This window comes from Theropithecus gelada, chromosome 11, assembly GCF_003255815.1.
Source record: "Theropithecus gelada isolate Dixy chromosome 11, Tgel_1.0, whole genome shotgun sequence".
Taxonomy (NCBI): Eukaryota; Metazoa; Chordata; class Mammalia; order Primates; family Cercopithecidae; genus Theropithecus; species Theropithecus gelada.
This window is the reverse complement of record NC_037679.1, coordinates 95,595,209-95,619,059: the sequence shown is the minus strand read 5'-3', so window position 1 is coordinate 95,619,059 and position 23,851 is coordinate 95,595,209. Positions and strand designations below refer to the sequence as shown.

The following is a 23,851-nucleotide window of genomic DNA, read 5'->3' as shown; positions in this document are numbered from 1 at the left end:
TGTTGAAAGAAGACAGGTAAGAGGGAAAAGCCAGACACTCTGGATGTTTAATACAATCATTTATACTCTCGATAAAATATTTTTAGAATTATGCTAGAAAAATAAATTTTCAAGAGCTTCAGCTTAAAAAAGATCAACTTAAAGAGAAAGTAAGAAGAGCACTCTCAGGTAAAGTAGAAAGGAGTGAAGAGGCTGAGTTCCTTGGAGTAGTTGAAATGGAACTTCTCATTCTGAAAAGATCAAAGTGGATTCTACTTAGTCATTGTGCTTTTAATTACACAATTTTTGGGAGATACATCTTAGAGGATTTCTTGTTAGATTCTGAAGATGTCTGGAACGTTGATTCCCAACTGGAGGCAATTTTTTCTTGTTTCAACTGGAAGTGGGGTGCTACTGGCATCTAATGGGAGAGGCCAGGGATGCTGTTGAACATTTTATAAGGCTTACAATGATGCTGTGGCTCCAAATGTCAATAGTGTTGATGCTGAAAAACTCTGGTCTAGAATGTGTCCAATGACCATAGCACGGCTTCAGAGGGTAAAGAATCTCCTTGTAAGTCTCCATGTTGCTAATATATTAACATAGGGCTTAGTGAAAATTGTTGTGGAGGATGTCCTAAGTCTTTCCTTTAAATTCCCATGGTCCTCAAATATTCCTAGATACTTATTCTATGATTTAATAATTGCCTTCTCTTTTCTATTAACTGCTCTACTTTTAAGCCTCCCAATTGCCAAGTGAACTTGGAGCAGAAGAGTCTTTGGGAACCACTGACCTGGGTGGAGGAGAAACCGCCCTGAGAGTTCTGCTGCTTCATGATCCACTTCACAATGTTAGTTGCAGAGGTCAGGTCCCCTGAGGTGGGGGCTGGCTGGGCCGTGAGATAAGCGAGGAGCACATAGGATGTCATTTCCACCTCAGCAGAGGGAGCCTGGGGTTGGTAAAAATGCCCCACTGGTGCCTTGGGTTTCTGAGGTCTCTCCCAATGGACGAGGTTGTCTTAAGGGTAAGAAAAAGGAGATAATTGCAACTCATAAATAAGTAATTATAACTGGTAAATAAGAGAATGCACATTCATAATACATGGAGCTGAAAATAATACAGGAGAAGCAAGTTCTCTGTCATAAACTCCTAAAACTCACTAACTCACACTTTTATGCTGAACTTCGTCCTGTGGGATGACGGTAGGGTAGGTTGATGGAGGAAGAAGCATAGAGCATACTCACCAATCTCTCAAATGTTATTTTAGTTGGACTGATGGAAGGGAAAAGTGGTAGACAGAGTTCTTTCATTGTTTGTGATATTTCCTGAGAATTGCAGTATAGACTAGAATATGAAACCTAAAATGACTTTTGTGATGCTCTCTCTGGCAAATAGAGATAAAAATACTTTGAAAACGTTATTGAGTTTTCTTTCTTTTTGTTGTATCTCTTTTCTTTCTTTTTTTTTTCTCCTCAACCACATTGGTCCCTTTTGGTTCTTTTGGTAACCTCTTCCAGAGTTAACTGCTTCCATTGTAGGTGATGAAATGTATAAGGCCCCACTTCAAATGTTGGCACTGCTATAAGCATGTTCTTTCCCGTTAATTCAACTCAGAATTAAAACTTTTGATTCTTGTTGTTTTTGTACTCCAGCCTCAGATATAGTTTCCACTGTAGAAGTTATCTCATGGCAGCCGTATTCTTTCTAATAGTGGTCTACAACCAGACTCTAGTTTCTCCAAGAACACTACAAGACAGATTGAGTTTAAATATGTACTAAACTATATAACACTCTTTCAAACGATTTTGAATGCATTTTATTTTTAGACAATCTTTATGACATTTTTTCCTTAAAAACAATGCCTCTGCTTCAAATAAATCATGGTCAAAACAAATGAAGATCTCAAGATGACATCAGTTCCACTTGTCTAAGTCCTGGTGTTGTGTGGATGACAAGCAGAAGCCAGTTATGATGACAGGTGATACATCCAAAGTAACTGCCAAATTTGTTAACATTTTTCCATTTCTAAACCATTGAAAATCATCTATGGAGTCACACCACCCTCACGGTAGTCCAGCAGAGGCACCATGCTATATGAGTTACTGTTTTCACTAATAAAGAACTGGTAGATTTTATTGCTTCTTGACCTTTTGGCTAAAATCAAGTGAAGAATTGGTAGTTTTTGAGATTAGCAAGAGTGTGCTTGATTTGTTCTGTAGCTCCTGTCATAAAAGGTTTAACTCCTTCTGGTCTCTGTTCTTTAAGTTTGTCTTTGATTTTATGTCACTTTGATGTTCTTCTTGTCGGCTTCTTTTGTGAAGTTGGTTCCTGCATGTGATTGTTCTTGACAATATCAACACCGGTGATTACTCTGCTTCTAGTACCTTCGCCTTGGGAAACCTCAGTGAAGGCATTTCCACCAATAAGCGAGTCATCAATGTCACCCTCTGTCCTACTGACCATCTTCCCCTCCACCTCCAGGCACAGTCCTTCCTCCATCTCTGGATCTTGTAAATGTCAGAGAACATGTCAGCGTGGCTGATGAGATCCTGGTAGATAATTACGATGGTAGCTGAAAGGAGACTACAGCAGCCCTAGCTTAGCAGGAGCCTGGAGCATGAAGTGAGCGAGCATGGTGCAGCCAGGACGGCGTTGGGTGGGGGGTTTAGGGGGTATGCAAGAGCTGTTGTACTTCTTTTCATTCAAGTAAGTAGGCAGAAATCATGAGAAAATGAATATATTTGTCTATTATATTGGTTTTAGCAAGTAGAAATAAAATTCCACATTTTATCAGCAGCATTACATCTATTATGTTCCGTTCTGTATAACATATGCAATCCCAGAGAAGATAGTTTTATAAGAGGTGCTCTGATCTCACAAGGCATGACTTGGCTAAAGAATTACAGATGAAACTTGTGGATTTCAGCAGGAATATATTTCTCCTCTTTTTGTAGAAGCAGTGTAAATGGAAATGGAAATTTGGTACCATTTGCTGTTTGCTTTCACCTTTTTTTGCACACTTAAAAAAAACTTTTATTATTTATTTATTTATTTATTTTAAAATTTAATTTAATTTAATTTTAAGTTCTGTGGTACATGTGCAGGATGTGCATGTTTGTTACATAGGTGTGCCATGGTGGTTTGCTGCACCTCTCAACCATCACCTAGTTATTAGGTCCTGCATGCATTAGTTATTTATCCTCTCTGTTCTCCCTCTCTGCACCTCCCAGACAGGCCCCAGTGTGTGTTGTCCCCCTCCCTGTGTCTATGTGTTCTCATTGTTCAACTCCCACTTATAAGAGCTCTCACCTTCTTTCACAGCTTCCTTATCAAGTGAGTTCAGTATTTCTCTACTCTGATCTTGGTTTCCCACTAGGGAAAAAGCATAAGCCAGCAATGCCTTGGTGTAGACATGGCTCCCATGGGTCCCCTCCTTTGCTACATTCCAGGCTGACTCCAGGCAGAACAGGGCATTGCGAACAATAGAGTGCTGTAAAGGCAAAAAGGTGGTTGTGTCAAACTAGGGTGAATAGAGGGTCTGCAAGTCGAGAGCTGGATATTGACAGTCAGATGTTATTAATGGATTTCAGACAGATAGGCAGACAGCTAGATATTCATCAAATTTAAATAGAAAAATATTTCGATCTCTTCACTTTATAGTTCAATTCTAAGGAATAAGACTAGAGAACCTGTTTTTAGGATTGGCTTTGATACATAGTCTAAGGGCATTACTGGACAAGTGTAAATCCCTCTGAATGCATCAACCAAAGAGCTTATCCGTCTGAGAAATGCCTCATCATTGAACCAAAAGAGACTTGAGACTCAGCCCTTAGCAGGGTGGCATTCCAGACAGCAGGTCTACAGTTTTCATGGCAGGGAATCAGATTAAGCTGGTACCTACAGTGACTGGGAGAGGAATTTCCAGAAGGGCAATAGTAACATAGGCGGAGAGGGTCACTTCATCTTCTACACCTCCCTGTAAATACAACATTGATTTGATTAATTCCAATGCCAAGTGTTAGTATATTCTCTTCTGTTGGATGGAAACCCTCCTCAGTATCTGTTTCTATCAGGTAAGGTAACGCCACCATTCAAAGTATACCATTTTTATCTTTCTCTCTCTCTCTCTCTCTCTCTCTCTCTCGACAGGGTCTTGCTCTGTAGCTCAGGCTGGAGTGCAGTGGCACTATCACACCTCATGGCAGCCTCAAGCTCTTAGGCTCAAGCAATTCTCCTGCCTCAGCTTCTCAAGTAGCTGCAACTACAGGCACAGGCCACCATGCCTGGCTAATTTTGTAAAATGTGTTTTTGTAGATACTGGATCTTGCTGTGTTGCCCAGGCTAGTCTTGAATTCCTGGGCTCAAGTGATCCACCTGCCTTGGCCTGAAAGTGCTGTGATTCTAGGTGTGATCCACTGCATCTGGCCCAGTTTCTTCCTTCTCTGTAGAAGGTTTAATACTCTTTCCCTGATGCCTTCCCACATTATCCAGGACTTCATCTTTGCAATTTCCTCGTGCCTCCTTCCTCCCCTCACCCCTGGGGGATGTTATATTGATGTGTCATAGGGTCAGAAGTTCATGGAACAGTTCACCTTTATGGCATTGTTGAGCAGTGACCCAGAGCTCCTGAAACAGCCATTGTCCTTCTGCATCTGGGAGAGCCACGTGAGAGACTGGGTAATGTGTGCTTCATCAATGAAGATGTAGGATCGAGCCTGGGCAAAAGTCTTCAGTACAAAAGCCGTGAGCCTAGCGGGAGGAAAAATGCAGTGCTGAGGCTGTTTGCATTGAGCGCTTTACTGCTCTGTTTTGTACACATAGGTTCCCCCATCACAGTGCACCCCCAAGAAAGTCAATCAGCTATTACTGAGAGTTTGGAGACTTTTTCTTTTAACTTGGAAATTTCTTTTTTTCTTTTTCTTTTCTTTCTTTCTTTCTTTTTTTTTTTTTTGCTGCCACATGTTGTTCAATCCATTACCAACTTGTCCTTGCTTCCTAAAGCATTTCCAGGCCACTTTAGAGATTCAAGCTCCTTCTAGTTTTCTTGGTTGATTAACTAAGTAAGGCATTTGCTTTTACACTGTGGGCTTTATGCATTTATTTCCTTTCATAGATTTCTTAGCTTACTTTCTGTAATTTTAACTCTAATCAACTAACTTCTAATGTTCTGCTTCAGTAACTATTTCCCTCCATCATCCTGCCTCTCCACCTTTTTTTTTCCTGTGTTTGCCTATGTGGCAAAACTACAGAGAGAGAGAGAGAAAGGATATCATCTAGTAGAAGGCAGTAAGGTATGACGGTAGTAAGGTGTGCTCCGTCATACCTTACTACCATGTTGTGGTCTTTTCTAGAATTTTTCTAACACCTCTTAGTGCTGAGCAACAATTTAAGGGGGCAAGTTACAGACTTATAATGTTCTCTTAGCAACATGAGAAGGAAGAGGGTCTGGGTATTTTGGATTAAAAAAGTCAACCTAAAAGTGTTCTCAATTTTGCCACTTATTAGATGTTTGCTCCTGACACATTTGTTTATCCACACTGAATATTAATTTTCTCCTCTGTAAAAGCTAGTAACTCTCACTTTGCAGAGTAGCTATAATAATTAAATACGGTAGCATTATGGTTTAGAAATGGTTTCTCCACTAAAAGTCATGTTAAAACTTAATCCCCAATGTGGTAGTATTGAGAGGTGGAGCCTTTAAGAGGTGATTGGATCATGAAGGTTCTGCTGTAATGAATGGAATGAATGCATTCCTAGATTAAAGGGCTATCATGAGAGTTGGACTGGTGGCTTCATAAGAAGAGGAGGAGATGCTAGCCCAGTCTCTACAAAGTAAAACAAAGAAAGTAAAAGAAGAGAAGGAGAGACCTGACTGAGCACATCCAATCCTCTTGTCATATGATGCCTTGCATCACCGTGGGACTCTTCAGAGTCCACACCAGCAAGAAGACTCTCAACTAGACGTGGCCCCTAGACTTCAGACTTATCAGCCTTCACAGCTGTAAGAAATACATTTCTTTTTCTACATAAATTTCCTAATTTCAGGTAGTCTGCTATAAGCAACAGAAAATGGACGAAGACAGGGAATCTATGTGCATGTTTTGAACTCATAGTTGAAACTCAGAATATATTTTCCTTCTTACCAAGTGTTGCCCTGGTTCCTGCCATATTTTTCCCCAAAGGTGCTGTAGGAGCCGTCTTGGTGTTTGTAGTTCAGCTGTCTCTGGTAACCTGAAATGGAAGGCTACAGATGGTTCATGAAGCATTAAAGAAAGGCAGGCCATCCATATGTGCAGGCTGATGCATCCAGGAGCCATGGACATTTTATGACCTCCTGTGATCTGCCATAGTTTTGTGAATGTTATGGATACATCAAAACACAACATCCTGTTAGAGTGTGGGAAGATTGCTGTTTTCATAAAAATGGTCATCGTGGGTTAATATTTGATGATATAACTGAAGCCTCATTGGGAAAAAGTTTCATTAGAGTAACAAAGTACATTTTTCTCTGTCTCACGTACCACTGATGAGATAGCCAATGGCCTTGGCCTTGATCTCCTGCGTCAGCTGCTGGGTTTCATTCAGATAGTTCAAGACATAGATGTTAGGAGCAAAGAGAACCATGTTCTGTTCTCCACAGCCATAGGGCATCTGGAGGAGATTTTGTATATTTTGCATAGCAGAACCTAGTATGTCACCTGGGGATGTGAAAGATTAGATGTCAGAATAATTTCAGTTCTTAAGCAGCCAACATTATTCACAAAAATGGCTTTTAAGTTCAGAGTCTATCATTTAGGTAAGAGATAAGTTATACACACAGAGTGTGATTTCCAGGATCCTAAGAGTCTATCATTTAGGTAAGAGATAAGTTATACACACAGAGTGTGATTTCCAGGATCCTAAGAGTCTATCATTTAGGTAAGAGATAAGTTATACACACAGAGTGTGATTTCCAGGATCCTAACAAGAATAGCAGCTATCAAGAACTTGATAATTCAAATACAAATACACAGATAAGATGTACAGTGGCAACTCTTTTGGCCCAGGTTTACTAAATGGAAGGTGACTCACCCAGAACTGAGAAAGAAGCTCTGGCAGATTCTTTGACCACATTTGATGGGAGCTTCAAGGACAGCTGCTCAGACACATCAGCACCTTTAGAAACAGACAGCCCATGTTAAAGGAGGACATCTACGATTATATTACAATTTAGTGATTATAATGTAGTGAGAGCTTCAGAGCCACACTGCCTGGATATGGTACTGGCCCTGCTTTGTGACCTTGGGTAAATTGTGATGATTTGAGGAAAAAATACATGTAAAACATTCAGAACAGGATCTGCAACATATTGAATTTCAATGATGTGAGTAATTATTATTATTGTGGTTATTATTAGAGTGAGTAGTAATGTTGTTATATCTCCTTGAGGAACTCTGGGTTCTAGGAATAAGAATTTGATTTAATGATGAGATTACCTTTAACAGTCTAATTGCTTTTGGCACTGTGTGACTTCCAGAGTCCTTCCTTTCCTCACTTAACTATGTTTTGCATTGCTGTGCTCAGTAGCTTTCTAAAAGAAGTCTAAGACTTCGTGGGGGAACTATCACTCCTTTCGTTGCAATATTAAGACTTATACTCATAATAATACAAGTTATTTTACTGCCTCCCTTACTCTATATAATATTTGAATGGATTCCCATGTTTATAAATAGATAACATGAATATACTTTAAATTAGCCCTTCTCAAATGACAAATACAGTGTTGTACACACTCTGGACATAGAACTAATAATGTGGCAGTGCTGTATAAAAGCTAGAAGTAGTTCTCAATGATATGATGAAGTTAAATGTAAATTATTTTCTGACACGGAAAACACACATTTGTAGTGAGATGGGTAGAAAATGCTATATGTTTTGTCAGCAGCTGTTTTAGAGACTATCTCTTGGGATTCAAACTTATCATGACCCTGCTCTGTTTAGTTTTTGTTGTTGTTGTTGTTCGTTTGTTTGTTTGTTTGTTTGAGACAGAGTTTCACTCTGTCACCCAGGTTGGAGTGCAGTGGTGCGATCTCGGCTCACTACAACCTCTGCCTCCCAGGTTCAAGCTATTCTCGTGCCTTAGCCCCCCACGTAGCTGGGACTACAGGCGCCCGCCACCAGGCCTGGCTAATTTTTGTACTCTTAGTAGAGACAGGGTTTCACCATGTTGGCCAGGCTGGTCTCAAACCCCTGACCTCAAGTGATCCTCCCGCCTCACCTCCCAAAGTGCTAGGATTGCAGATGTGAGCCACCACGCCCGGCCAACCCTGCTCTCTTTCTACCTCGTCCTGGGACACTCTAGGCTTCTGCAGCTGGGCTTGTCAGTGAGCAGCCACTGAGCTATCCAGGTAAAATAACTACGTGTAAACCAAGAAAGCCCAGGTATTAGTCCTGTCTGTACCACCTGAGTCACATTAACTTGCTCTCTTGGGCTCAATGTCTTCATCTGTAAAACGTACATAAAGAAATATTTAGTATTATGCTGCCTTTAATGGAAGACGCTGAAAACTGGGAGATAATATGTATGAATATGCATTGAGGTTTATACCCCTCTGTGGCTTTGATCCCACTGTGATTATGAGGATGGACTCTTACCTGAGGCACAGGTCATGGAATTGAAAGTCTTTTCTTGCTCAATACCTTCAGCCTTGGATGAAAAGAAAGAAAAGGAGAAAAGAGAGAAACATCCCGGTGACAAGAGAACAACCATAGATTCCTTTTTTTGATGGGTAGGGTTTACATGAATGATGTTTACCATTCTACTCTTTTTTTCCCCAACTTTTATTTTAAGTTCAAGGGGACATGTGCAGGATGTGCAGGTTTGTTACATAAGTAAACGTGTGCCACGGTGGTTTGTTGCACAGATCATCTCCTCACCTAGGTATTAAGCCCAGCATCCACTAGCTATTCTTCCTGATGCTCTCCCTCCTCTCACTCCCACCCTCAGACAGGCCCCATATGCGTTGCTTCCCTCCATGTGTCCATGTGTTTGCATCATTCAGCTCCCACTTATAAGTGAGAACATAACATCCTACTTGTTATTAAATTATTACAAATCCATAAAACAGTGAAGAACAAAGGAAGGTGGTAGAAAGAAAATGGGAAGAGATAATAAGGGCAGTGAATCAAAGGTAATGGGCATGAGAGATATGTGAATCTTAGGAAAGAGGTGGAGATCAAGAAATTGCACTCAAATAGTTTGTGAAAAAAGATTTACAATAGCTGGCAATGTCTGCTGCAATGCTTTTAGGATAGGAAATTCCATTAGTCTTACAGGATGTATTATGTGAGCATGATATTAATGGTTCTTTGTTGTCTCAAGAGTGACTGCCCAGTGTTGCATTCTTACAGTTGTTAGGGACTCCCAAAAATATGTTACCTCCACCAACAGGGTTTTGATGACTGTGTCTTTTCTTTTAATCTCAGGGACCTCAGCAACCTCATTTCCACAGAGTTCTAGGGACTGCATTGCCTCTGCACTCACTGAGAAGTTCACATTCCCTAAAACAAGGAATATTGAAAACATGAGCATCCATTTTGATAGTCCAATCACCTTTAAGGACTACACCTTAAACTTACAATTGGCCAGAATAGAAAATAAGGGGGAAAAAAAATTCCACAAGGTTAATGTACACTGAGTAGCCAATGTCCAAGAGTAGTGATTATGGGGACTAGCTTGGGTGAGAAGAGTGGGAGGAGGTCATTGTGGACAGAAATAGGAAAAAATATTAACTTTATAGAATTATATCTATGGCAAATAAACAGAGAATATGATGAAAAAAGTGCTCAGACAGCCACCATCCTTGTTGATTGATAGGCCCTTTTGGGTACTGTCACTCACCCAGAGTTTTAGGAGTCACTGTCCAAGACAAGGTTTGCCGCTCATTTCCACAGATACAATAGGATTCTTCTCCCTTTGTGTTTTGGGAGGCTAGGAAGGCTGGAGAGGCTTTCAGCTGCACACTGACCTATCAGCCCATGTGAGACAGAGACAGAAATGATGAGAATATGGAAAGACGTGAACACGTAGAATTGGGGCCAAGGGTGAGATGCTGCAGTAAATTGGGATTTGTAAGAAAAATGGATGTCATATAGATTCATCCATGCTTTAAGAAGCCTGGAAATGGCAATGATACAAATCAAGGCTGGTTATGTATTAGGAGGATCTGGTATTTGCGTTAGGGTAGATTGCAGACATGCAGACTTGGCAGTAGCAGATGAAAGGGAAAAGCAGTGATTGTATATTGCCCTAGGGAGTACTATCTGCTGCTATGTAGATTTTCTGACTGTTTCTTCCTCCCTCTCTTCTCCTATTTCTTACAACATATATTACATGTCTACTCCATGCAAGACATAAAACACGGGGAATGGTATATGAGAGGCTCCCGATCTTGAGGATATTGTGTTACAAGAAAGATGATCTATATACAACCACTATTACATAATTTACAGAGATACGTGCTATAAGATAAATTAAAATTATATATTGTGGAGATTTCAAGATGAGGGGTTGGAGAATGACACTCGTGGAATTGAGAAAGCTGAGTTATGTGTCAGCTTCAAGAATGTTCCTGGCATAAAATCTAACTTGTAGCAAAGAATTCTGCACGTGCTAAGAAATAAAAAAGCAAGGTGTGGCTTAGAGAGCCATGGTTTAAACACCCGTAGCACACATAGCATTGTATTATCTCTCTGATCATGTCCTGCTTTGCATAGCACTAATTATTCACAGTGCTAACACACAATTCCTTGAATTATCCTTAGTCTCAGGAACAGAATCAGGAGCTGACTGATCAAAGGAATCTTTTGTTCTACCCACCTTTCCTGTTCACCCTCATTTTCCTTACCCGGATGCATTTGGGAAGGTAGTTTAGGACCGTGGCCTTGAGTGTGAAGGCCTCTCCACGGATCACAGAGTAGGGCATTGTGAGCTCCACAAAGAAGGGCTGGAAGGCTCGGAGAGAGGCAGTGGAAGAGATACCAAGTCCAGCGTCTTCAGACAGGCAGAAGGCTCCTGCCTTCCACTCGGTGATGGTGTCAGGGACTGTTACTCCTACCTCAGCCACACCTGATGAGCTGGGGTGGAGGACAAGTGAAGAATACAAATAATGAATGTGAGCCACCTTTCCTCAAGTGAGAATCGATATGCATAAAGCTAATGTCAGGAACTGAACCAACTTAAGGATATATGGGTGTGTGCATGCGTGTGAACACTAGATTATGTCCTGGGATCTGAGCTGGGAAAACAAAAGCCACTAAATGGTACCTCTCCCTCTTATCAACAAATGATCACATCCCACATGTCTGTACTTGGAATAAAAATATTTGAATTGTGATTCATTTTGGTCCTTAACTTCCCTTGCTAATGTGTAATCCCATAAATAAGCATTTTTAAGAATCATGACCAATGAGACCACTGGATTAATGTAGCCTGATTTGTTTATGTGCCTGCTCCAGCCCTGATATTTACAGAAGGCTCCCTGAATGACATTAAGCAGTACATATAGAACTGAATATTATAGTTCTCATGTCTACTATTTGACAGTATCAGGAATAATTATTTTAGAATTGCTCAGCACTGAGACGATTATATTAATAAGCCTATACAATTGCAGCATTTTACTTAGGTCTGTCCTAAAAAGAGGTTAAGATAATTATTCAGAACCTTTCAGAAAGATTATCTTAGAATTGAAAATGTTGGAGGAACCACATTCCCTCCCCTTCAGCAAATGGAGGAAAGTAAAGTTACTTACTCCACTGCCACCAACTCCCAGATCCAAGTCTCAGGAAAATAGCTTCGCACCGTTTCAGGGACTGGCCCTGAACTTTGTTCATTATTTAAAGGCATTATATTATAGGCGCTCATTTGAGGAGGATATGGCCTCCCTGCTACTCCTAGACCTACTAAAGTAGAGAAAATTGTCTAGTTAGGGAAAAACATTCATTAATTTCATGGTGCACACGTGAGACGTCAGAGAACAAATTTTCAGTTTTCCTGCTCAGACTGTCCTAAAAGTCTTACAGAAGTTGTAGAACTTGGGAACTACTTTGTGATCCCTCACTCTCTGAAAAGAGAGGAGTCTTTGTCAAAGGTGGAAATTCCATGTATCCTAGACATAGCATAATTTGATGTGAGTGGAAGCTGGAAAAACAAGATCATTTGGAGACAGTTCTATGGGTTTTGTGGGGAAGGAACAGTTTTGAAGTTGAGACAGTATTGCTTCATTCCTAGAGAATCTCAGCAGGAATTGTAAAATGCTCTTTAGGCATTGTCAGTGGTTGCTATACTGAAAATGGAATTACCAGTGGAGTGAACAGAATTTAATGACTTAAATTCTGTGTACTGTATGGAAGTTTGCAAAACTGTTGTTCTCTGGGGAATAAGATTAGAGCATTAGATTTTATTCCACTTATTTTTTGACATCTGAAATAAACAATTTGGATGTCAAAAACAGATATTTCCATTTGGAATGGCTGTGTAGTTGAGACAAAGAAATCATTTACCAATGTGAGAGGGCAGAGAGCTAGACATGTAGGCAATTTTGTCCATGTTGTGCCTGAAATCATGCTTACTAATTGAATTTGAGTTAAGATCTCTCTCCCATGTATCCCATCTGATATTTCAGAAATACCTTGTGAAAGAATACTTATAAGGAAAAATGTATTTCTAGCAATTTCACCCTAATAGTTTTCTACACTGAAAAAAGCATCAGTAGCAATTTCTTTAGTGAATATCATACACCTTCTTGCCCCATGTCCTTCCAAGTGGTAATGATTTCTGACTCTGATTTTTCACTGATGTTCTGTCCTCTCTGTCTTCACTCTTATCTTAAATATTGAAATATCTAAAAGGATGATACATCTAAATGAACTATTTTCCATTTCCTGTTGGATATGTCAAGGGCCCTCAAACTCCTCCAGTTATTGCAGTTAACAAACCATGGCATTATGTGTTATTTCAACTCCATTCAGAGGACGATGGCTATATCCTTCCTACTCTTACTGTCAACTTGACTTTCCATGTATCCTGTCTTAGTCTCTGTATCAAAGTTTTATTCTTCTGCATGCCACAACTAATAATCTCTACAGTAAATGCCTTTGAATCAGTTTCCCAGGACAAAAATCTTATTTTTTTTTCTTGCTTCTTTTCCCCATTTGACTTTATGAAAATTTGTTGAACTCTGGACTAAGCCACTCATACTCTGTTTTGTTGCTGATCTCAAAATACTTTCAATGAAATTTTCTGTTCATGGCTTAAAAAGGGCTGCTCAACCCAGCTTTGTAATACTTTTTGACTTTTAATACCTTCAAGCAAACAACAAAAACAAAAAAAAAACCCTGAACATTTTCTTTTAATTTAGAATCTAGTGTGATTGAGACACATGTTAGATCATGTCACCCCTCTTCTGAAAAGCTTCTTATTTCACTCATAGTATAAAAGTCAAGTCCTTACTATGACCTACGAGCCCCACACAATGTGGCCTCAAGTATTGCTCTGATCTCTCTCTCCAACTGCTCACACTTTATTCATTCTGTTCCAACCACACTGATTTTCTTTCTCTGCTTAGAGCATTTCAGGCATACTCTCACCTCAAAGCCTTTGAGAGATAGACTAGTGAAGAGGTTATGAACATGAGATCTGGAATCAAACTCCCTGACTTGAATCTACCGCGTGCTACATTTTATTGGCTATGAGATCTTAATGGCTGAGTTATTTAACCTTTTTGGGCCTCAGTTTTTCCGTATGAAAAATGGTGTTAAAAATACCTACCTTATAAGGCTACTGTAAGAATTAAGGAAATCTATCTAAACTCATCTATCTATAACTATCCATTGATCTATCAAACCTACCAATCTATCAATCATCTATCTCCGTATTACCTATCTCCTGGAGCATAGAAAACACTGCATAAGTATTTTCTATTATTGATATTGTTTCCTAGGACTATGACACTCGTCTTCCAGAGAGTCACATGGCTTGTTGTCTTCCTTGAAGTTTTTGCTCAAATTTCACTTTCTTGGTAAGATCTTTACTGACCACCCCCCCATTTAAATCTTCAACTTCCTTCAGTCTCAACATCCCTTCCCTACTTGAATTTTTCCATATAGTATTTATGAACTTATAGTGAGCCATATAATTTACTTGCTTATTTTGTTTATATTCTCTCTGAGCCTATTAGAACATAACCTTCATATAGTTGTATAGTTTTGTTCTTAATGTTTGTTATATAACCAGAAACTATGTCAGTAACTATTGAACACACGAGTTAAAATTTGTAACTTCTTAATTTTTGTAGTTTCAAGTACTAGCCATGCCTTTCATTGTCTAGCATAATTTTAGTTCCTTGTTTAGTTTAATTATTATCTTTCACTCGTCCTCTCTTTTAGGTCCTATCAATGCTATTGAATTGATCTTCTTCATATGTACTGTCCTATAGCATTAAACACTTTCAGGGCGCATGATGACTTCCCAAATAGTCATGGAAATGGCTTCATGTTGTTGAACTTATTATCCAGAAATTTCACAAGATATTTCAGTTTTCTTAGTTCTTTTATTTCCTCATATACCTGACTCATTTATAGCTACTAATTTCAATCCCTGTTGTGTATTCACCACACATTTTAGAAGCTCTTTTTTATCCTGAGTGTTATTATATACCCCCAATTCCAGTTTTAATAAATTCAAGAACATTTCCTTCCCCCTAAACCTCCATGGTTTAAACTTGAAGTTTGTTCTATGTAAATATCATGGCTATTTTCCTTTCCCTTATTCTCTATTCTCATTGTTTATATAACATCTTAGTTACATGACAAAATCGTATTTACCATTTTTGAGAAATTGTTTGAAATTTGTGCTATCATTGAAGGTATACTTAGAGATAAACAGTCCATGGCCCTTGAAAAGGTGCCATTTTCTTAATAATAAAGCTCATTTAAACATTGATATTAATCTTAAATGCCAAGGAACATGGAAAATGCTATTTAAATAATCAAAGTTCTTAATTTGTGTTGGTACATTATATTTAGTTATCTTATTGGGCATTTTGCAAGGTCTTGAAGAACGATTAGTCAAATTCCTTCAATTTATTAACGAAGGATTTGAGTCTTAAAGAGGAGATGTGACACACCCACTTCACATATAGGACTTCTGATTTCCAATCCGAGCATATAAATATTTGTTAGCAGATGGACGTCAGGAATATTTTGGAGAAAAGGGGAGTTGGATTCATGATAGAGGGATGAGAAATGGCTGGATAGTGTTCAAATGTAAGTAGATCTGGTGATGACACAGATGTTTTAATAAGTTGAAGGGTCTTGAAAAAGGCTGCTCTATTTGAGTAGTGGGTTTGGCCATGGATTATGAGATATTTCTGTGATGTTGACGTTGTTTCTTGTCACCAGTGAAGCCCTTTGTCCTTCTTTATGTTTTTCAAAATACAGCATCCCTATGAATTTCTTTCCTGTTTCCATAATCAGAATTATTCTCTCCTTCTGTTGTCAGCATTTTCCCTCTCTTATGGTACATCAGAATCTTGTATTTTATCTGATTTTTTGCCCTGAAGTATCTGATGTATCTAAAAAATAATCCCTGATCAATTCTGGCTATCACCAGCTAAGTCACCTCAGCAAGAAACAATTAATTTGAATCTTGGTTTCTTTGTGTGTATAAAATGGAAATAGGGCTACATTATTTCATTTTAGCATTTTTGGCATAGTAATATTGTTGGACATGAAATAAAATTAAAAGCAAATTTTACCTCCATAGTATCCTTGACCTATTACTCCTGCAGACATGGGGGGGATGACTGAACACGACTTTGGTTTTCGGATTTTTGAGTTAGTGAACACCTTCAATCCCATCCCCTGGAAAAAAAATAATAATTCAATCAACTTGCAAACTTGATTAGAATATATAAAACATACTATCCTTAGAGACTGCCCTATGTAATTCCAGTAACCTTATATTAATTCTATGGCAAAACACTTGACAGTAAATATAGAGTAGTTAAATTACAAAACTTATGGGTTATTAAGATTTTATTCTTTATTTATTATTTTTTAGTTTGCAAGAAAACCCTATATATAACTAAAAAGTATCTGGATGAATAGGCAGAGGTTAGATCTAGCCCTGACTCACAAACTGAGTTTCTATGTGATCCTGACAGAGACTTTAACCTTTTTATTGGCTTCATTTTTCTCTGCTGAAAAATGGAGAGGCAAGTCTACATAATTACTAAGATTATGAATAGATACAGAGTTTTGTTAACATTCAAAAAATCACAAGCCAGCATGTTAATAAGTAGTGAGAATTTTACCTTGAGAAAGCTGTAAATATCTGCTTCATCATTACTTGATAAGGGAACATAGAAGGCTCCATTACGAATGAAGAAAGGATGGGGACAGTGTCCTTGTTCTTCCTCCTGATGGTCCACATTGTCAGGAAAATTGGTGAGATCCTTCACAGTTAGCAGATTATATACCTGTAGCAGTGGAGAGATCAAAGGCAGAACTGTTACTTACTTTTCTTTTGAAATAGAATGAACTGAGAGAAATAAAATAATTATCACCAATCTTTTCTTGGGTGTGTTCATGTAGTTGGTACCTTAGAGATAAGTTGAAGATTTTCCTTATATTTAAGTGTTGTTTTGTTATAAAGAAATAAAACCTACTTGGGAAAATGCTTCCAAAGATTAATAAAACCTTAAGTTATGAAGGATTAATTAAAACTTCATTGTAGAGTCTACAGGTAAAAATAGACTAAATATAGGAAGAAGACCTAACTTGCATCTGTGTTTAATTAATACTTAATGCCCTGAGGAATTTAGCTACAAATTATTATTGCCACCTGTTAAACATTTACGTCTACTCGGGCTTATTCTCAGATAGAAAATCGTATAGATGGCCAATTAGAAGCAGCTGTGGTCTGCAGCACTTACGGAGTGGAATGAAAAAGGGATATTAAATTCAGCATCTTCAACTGAAATACCCAGGTTCTCACATTGAGACCGACTAGGCAAGCAACTTGAGCCACAGAGAACAATGAAAAGCAGCAGGGGTGAAGGTGGGGGAGGGCAACGGAAGGAGTGATTGTGCAACCTCGCCTGGGAAATCACACTTCTCCCATGGATCTTTGCAACCCGTGGATCAGGAGATACCCTCGTGAACCCATGCCATCAGGGCCTTGGGTCTGATACACAAATCTATGTGGAGTCTTGGCAGAGCAGCCACTTAGGCACACAGAGACCCAGGAGTTTTAAGTACTCCGGCCCTGGGATCCCTGGAAAGGCAGGAAATCTGTTTGTACATGTCCCTAGGAAGGGGGCTGAATTCAGAAAGCCAAAGAGCATCATCCTGTGGACCCCCCTTCCACAGCACCTCACAGGTTAAGACTCACTGTCTTGGAATCCCAGCCAGCCAATGGCAGTGGGTTGGAGTCCACCTGAGATGGACCTGAGTTCCTGGGGGAGAGGTGGCTGCCATCTCTGTGGTTCTGAGGACTCAGCCACTCCAGCCTGCAGGCTTGGGGAATACAGATGGTCTGGATGAGGAAGGGTCCCCCACGATGCAGCACAGCTACCTTGCCAGATTGTGATCAGACTGCTTCTTTAAGTGGGACCCTGATCCATTCCTCCTCACCGAGTGGGACCTTTCTGTGGGGGCTTCAGGTACTCCAGGCAGGGTTCTAAAGACAGAGCTTTGATCTCTCCCGGGGACTGAGCTCCTGGGGGGCAGGGGTGTCTGCCATCTCTGCAGTTCGGTTGACTCTGCCACTTCAACCTGCTGGCTTTGGAGAATACAGGTGATCCAGACAAGGAAGGATCCCACCCAATGCAGCCCACCTGCTCTACCAAAAAGCAGCCAGTCTGCTTCTTTGAGCAGGTCCCTGATCCCATTCCTCTTGACTGGGTGAGACCTCCCAATAAGGGTCTCCAGTCACCCCCAACAGTTGCATGTGGGCTGGCAACAGGTTAGTACCCCCCAGGATGGAGCTTCTAGAGGAAGGCACAGGCTGCCATCTTTGCTGTTTTGTGGCCTTCGCTGGTGATACCTCCAGGTATGGGAGAAACCAAAGCAACTGGGGTCTGGAGTGGACCCCCAGCAAACCTCAGCAGCCCCATGATAGAGTGGCTTGACTGTTAAAAGAAAAACAAGCAGAAAACAACAGCATCAACAAAAAAGACCCAACAAAAATCTAATTCAAAAGGCAGCAACCTCAAGGATTAAAGGTAGATAAGCTCACAAAGATGAGAAAGGATTAATTCAAAAACAATGAAAACTCCAAATGCCAGAGTACCTCTTCTCTTCCAAATGACTGTGACACCTCACCAGCAAGGGCACAGAACTGGGCTGAGGCTAAGATGGTTGAATTGACAGAAGTAGGCCTCAGAAAGTGGATAATAATAAACTTTGCTGAGCTGTAACCCAATGAAAAGAAGCTAAGAATCCTGATAAAACAATACAGGAGCTGGTAGCCAGAACAGCCAGTTTAGAGAGGAACATAACCTACTGATGGAGCTGAAAACCACATCACAAGGCAACTTCAGAATGCAAGTGCAAGTATCCTTAGCAGGATAGACCAAGAGGAGGAAAGAATCTCAGAGCCTGAAGATTATCTATCTGAAATAAGACAGGCAGACTAGAGTAGAGAAGAAAGAATGAAAAGAAATGAACGAAACCTCTGAGAAATATGGGATTATGTAAAAAGACCAAACCTACGACTAATTGGGATCCTTGAAAGAGACAGGAGAATGGAACCAAGTTGGAAAACATAATTCAGGATATCATCCAGGAGAACCTTTCCCAACCTCGCAAGATAGGCCAACATTCAAATTCAGGAAATGTAGAGAAGGCCAGTAAGATACTCCACAAGAAGATCAACCCAAAGACACAAAATCATCAGATTCTCCAATGTCAAAATGAAAGAAAACATGTTAAGGGCAGCTAGAGAGAAAGGCCAGGTCACCTACAAAAGGAAACATATACTAACAGTGGACCTCTCCACCAAAACCATGCAAGCCAGAAGAAATTGGGGGCCAGTATTCAGCATTCTAAAAGAAAATAATTTCCAACCCAGAATTTTATACCTGGCCAAACTAAGCTTCATAAGCAAAGGAGAAATAAGATTCTTTTCAAACAAGTGAATGGTTAGGAAATTTATCACCACAATGCCTGCCTTGCAAGAGCTCCTGAAGAAAGCACTACATTGGGAAAAGAAAGACCATTACCAGCCACTACAAAAACACACTGAAGTACACAGGCCAGAACACGGTGAAGCAACCACATAAACAAGTCTGGAAAAAAGCATCATGTTGACAGGATCTAATTCACACATAAAAATACTAACCTCAAATGTAAGTGGGCTAATGCCCCAGTTAAAAGACACAGAATGGCAAGCTGAATAAAGAGCCAAGACCCATCATCAGTATGCTGTCTTCAAGAGGTTCATCTCACATGCAAGGAGAGACACAAGCTCAAAATAAAGGGATGGAGGAAAATTTACCAAGCAAATGGAAAACAGAAAAAAGCAATCCTAGTTTCTGACAAAACAGACTTTAAACCAACAAAGATCAAACAAACAAACAAACAAAGAAGGGTATTATATAATGGTAAAGGGTTCAATTCAACAAGAAGACCTAACTATCCTAAATATATATGCACCCAATATAGAAGCACCCAGATTCATAAAGTTCTTATACACCTACAAAGAGACTTAGACTCCCACACAATGATAGCGAGAGACTTTAACACACCACTGACAATATTAGATGGATGATTAAGACAGAAAATTAACAAAGATATTTAGGACCTGAACTCAGCTCTGGATCAAGTGGACCTGATAGAGATCTACAGAACTCTCCACCAAAATTCAACAGCATATAAATTCTTCTCATTGCCACATGGCATTTACTCTAAAATTGATCACATAATTGGAAGTAAAACACTCCTCAGCAAATGCACAAGGACTGAAATCATAACAGTCTTTCAGACAACAGTGCAATCAAATTAGAACTCAAGATTGAGAAATTCACTCAAAACCACACAACTACATGGAAATTGAATAAACTGCTCCTGAATGACTCTTGGGTAAACGATGAAATTAAGGCAGAAATCAAGAAGTTATTTGAAACTAATGAGAACAAAGAGACAATGTACTGCAATCCCTGGGATGCAGCTAAAACAATGTTAAGTGGGAAATTTATAGCAGTAAATGTCTGCATCCAAAAGCTAGAAAGATCTCGAGTCAACAACCTAACATCTCAACTAAAAGGACTGTAGAACCAAGAGCATACAAACCCCAAAGCTAGCAGAAGACAAGAAATAGCAAAGATCAGAGCTGAGCTAAAGGAGATAGAGACATGAAAAACCCTCTTAAAAAAACAATGAATCCAGGAGCTGGTTTTTTGAAAAAAAGTTAATAAAATAGACTGACAGCTAGACTAACAGAGAAGAAAAAAAGAGAAGAATCAAGTAGACACAATCAGAAATGATAAGGGGATATCACCGCTGACCTCACAGAAATGCAAACGACCATTAGCGAATACTATAAACACCTCTGTGTACATAAACTAGAAAATCTAGAAGAAATGGATAAATTACTGGACACATACACCCTCTGGAGACTGAACCAGGAAGAAATTAAATATTTGAATAGACCAATAACGAGTTCTGAAATTGAGGCAGTAATAAACAATCTAACAACCAAAAAAAGCCCAGGACCAGATGGATTCACAGCTGAATTCTACCATAGGCACAAAGAAGAGCTGGTACAATTTCTACTAAAACTATTCCCAAAATTGAAAAGGAAGGACTCCTCCCTAACTCATTCTATGAGGCCACCATCATCTTGATACCAAAACCTGGCAGAGTTACAACAGAAAAATAAAGCTTCAGGCCAATATCTCTGATGAACTTCGATGCAAAAATCCTCAACAAAATACTTGCAGACCAAATCCAGCAGCACATCAAAAAGCTTATTCACCACAACCAAGTAGGCTTCATCCCTGGGATGCAAGCTTGGCTCAACACACACAAATCAATAAATGCGATTCATTACATAAACAGAACTAAAGACAAAAACCACCTGATTATCTCAATAGATGCAGAAAAGACCTTTGATAAAATCAACATCCCTTTATGTTAAAAACTCTCAATAAACTAGGTATTGAAGGAACATACTTCATAAGAGACATATATGACAAACACACACCCAATATCATACTGAATGGGCAAAATCTGGGAGCATTCCCCTTGAAAACTGGCACAAGACAGGGATGCCCTCTGTCACCACTCCCATTCAACATAATGTTGGAATTTCTGGCCAGGGCAATCAGGCAAGAGAAATAAATAAAGTGTATTTGAATAGCAAGAGAGAAAGTCAAGTTATCTTTATTTGCAGATGACGTGATTTTATATCTAGAAAACCCCATTATCTCAGCCCAAAAGATTCTTAAGCTGATAAGCAACTTCAGCAAAGTCTCAAGATACAAAATCCATGTGCAAAAATCACAAGCATTTCTATACACCAACAACAGGCAAGCAGAGATCCAAATCATGAATGAACTCCCATTCACAATTGCTACAGAAAGAATAAAATACCTAGGAATACAGCTAACAAGGGAAGTGAAGGACCTCTTCAAGAGCTACAAGCCACTGCTCAGGGATATCAGAGAGGACACAGAAAATGGAGAAACATTCCATCTTCATGCATAGGAAGAATCAATGTAATGACAATGGCTCTACTGCCCAAAGTATCTTATAGATTCAATGTTATTCCCATTAAACTACCATTGACATTCTTCACAGAATTAGAAAAATCTATTTTAAAATTCATATGGAAGCAAAAAAGAGCCTGAATTGCCAAGACAATTCTAAGCAAGAAGAGCAAAACTGGAGGCATCATGTTACCTGACTTCAAACTTTACTACAAGGTTACAGTAACCAAAACAGCATGGTACTGGTATAAGAACAGACACATAGACCAATGGCACAGAATAGAGAACTCCGAAATAAAACCGCAAACCTACAACCATCTGATCTTTGACAAACTTGACAAAAACAAGCAATGGGGAAAGTCCTCCCTATTTAATAAATGGTGCTGGGAATGCTGGCTAGTTATATGCAGAAAATTGAAACTGGACCCCTTCCTTACACCATATACAAAAATTAACTCAAGATGAATTAAATACTTAAATGTGAAACCCAAAACTATAAAGACCCTTGAAGAAAATCTAGGCAATACCATTCAGGAGATAGGCACAGACAAAGATTTCACTATGAAAATGCCAAAAGCAACTTCAACAAAAGCAAAAACTGACAAATGGGATATAATTAAATTAAAGAGCTTCTGCACAGCAAAAGGAACTATCATTAGAGTGAACACACAACTTAAAGAATGGGAGAAAATTTTCCCAATCTACCCACCTGAGAAAGGCCTAATATCCAGAGTCTACAAGTAACTTAAACAAACTTACAAGAAATAAAAACCCATTAAAAAGTGGGCAAAGGACATGAACAGACAGTTCTCAAAAGAAAACACACATGCAGCCAACAAACATATGAAAAAAGCTCAACACCTCTAATCATTAGAGAAATGCAAATCAAAACCACAATGAGATACCATCTCACACCAGTCAGAATGGCTGCTATTAACAAGTCAAAAACAACAGTGAGGTTGCAGAGAAAAAGGAATGCTTTTTTACTGTCGGTGGGAGTGTGAATTAGTTCAACCATTGTGGAAGAAAGTGTGGTGATTTCTCAAAGACCCAGAGGCAAAAATACCATTTGACTCAGCAATCCCATTACTGGGTGTATACCCAAAGGAATATAAATTATTCTGTTATAAAGATAAACGCATGCATATGTTCACTGCAGCACTATTCACAATAGCAAAGACATGGAATCAGTCTAAATGCCCATCAATGATAGACTGGACAAAGAAAATGTGGTACATACACACAATGGAATACTATGCAGCCATAAAAAGGATGAGTTCATGTCCTTTGCAGGGACATGGATAGACCTGAAAACCATTATCCTCAGCAAGCTAACACACGAACAGAAAACTAAACACTACATGTTCTCACTTATCAGTGGGAGCTGAATGATGAGAACACATGGGGGAGAACAACACTCACTGGGGCCTATTAGAGGGTAGGGTGTGGGGAGGGAGAGTATCAAGAAGAATAGCTAATAGATGCTGGGCTTAATATCTAGGTGATGGGTTGATCTGTGCAGCAAATCACCATGGCACATGTTTACCTGTGTGACAACCCTTCACATCCTGCACTTGTACCTCTGAAGTTAAAATAAAAGTTGAAGAAATAAATAAATAAAACACAGTGCATATTCAAAATAAAAATAGAAGAACCACATAGGCACATGAGTGAACTTGTATCATTATATTGGATAGACCAATGTCTATGCAGGGTACTTTTTATGGAAAATGGATGACTCAACAGAATCAAGAACCCACAGGGCAGGGCCAGAGGCCTGAATATTTATCCCTGGACTGATGTAAGATTGAATCTTAATCAGAGAACTTCCATTTGCCTGGCTTAATCTGGAGTAATTATGGACCAGTAACCCCTGAGTGCCTCTTGTTTCCTCCTTTTTGAACAGGAGTGTCAATAGTGACTATTCTATGCCAGTTCCTCCATTGTATGTTGAGTGTGTGGGGCCAAATAACTTGAGTACACTTTGGTTCAATGTCTTTGTATCTAGAGGTATTGGACCTGAGGAATCACACCTGAGAGGCATTACCTGTACTTGGACCTGATTTAAATGATATTTAGCCTTTGAGCTGTTCCTATTTTACGATGAGAATTTTAGGGAC

General features: G+C 39.3%; 1 protein-coding gene and 1 pseudogene across 1 annotated transcript in view; both read right to left on the bottom strand.

Moving 5' to 3' along the window:
* The window catches only part of LOC112634300 (pregnancy zone protein), a 58,579-nt gene that overhangs the window by 5,003 nt on the left and 29,725 nt on the right, over positions 1-23,851 (bottom strand). The window contains exons 16-29 of the mRNA XM_025401532.1: positions 16,335-16,499; positions 15,777-15,882; positions 11,772-11,922; positions 10,866-11,094; positions 9,860-9,986; positions 9,398-9,519; positions 8,614-8,665; positions 7,051-7,134; positions 6,501-6,677; positions 6,123-6,210; positions 4,572-4,728; positions 3,881-3,955; positions 3,289-3,469; positions 773-996 (exon numbers count right to left, since the gene is read on the bottom strand). Coding sequence (XP_025257317.1) covers positions 773-996; positions 3,289-3,469; positions 3,881-3,955; positions 4,572-4,728; positions 6,123-6,210; positions 6,501-6,677; positions 7,051-7,134; positions 8,614-8,665; positions 9,398-9,519; positions 9,860-9,986; positions 10,866-11,094; positions 11,772-11,922; positions 15,777-15,882; positions 16,335-16,499 — 1,938 coding nt within the window. The remainder of the gene's footprint in view (positions 1-772; positions 997-3,288; positions 3,470-3,880; positions 3,956-4,571; positions 4,729-6,122; positions 6,211-6,500; positions 6,678-7,050; positions 7,135-8,613; positions 8,666-9,397; positions 9,520-9,859; positions 9,987-10,865; positions 11,095-11,771; positions 11,923-15,776; positions 15,883-16,334; positions 16,500-23,851) is intronic.
* Positions 1,914-2,537, bottom strand: LOC112634301 (annotated as a pseudogene).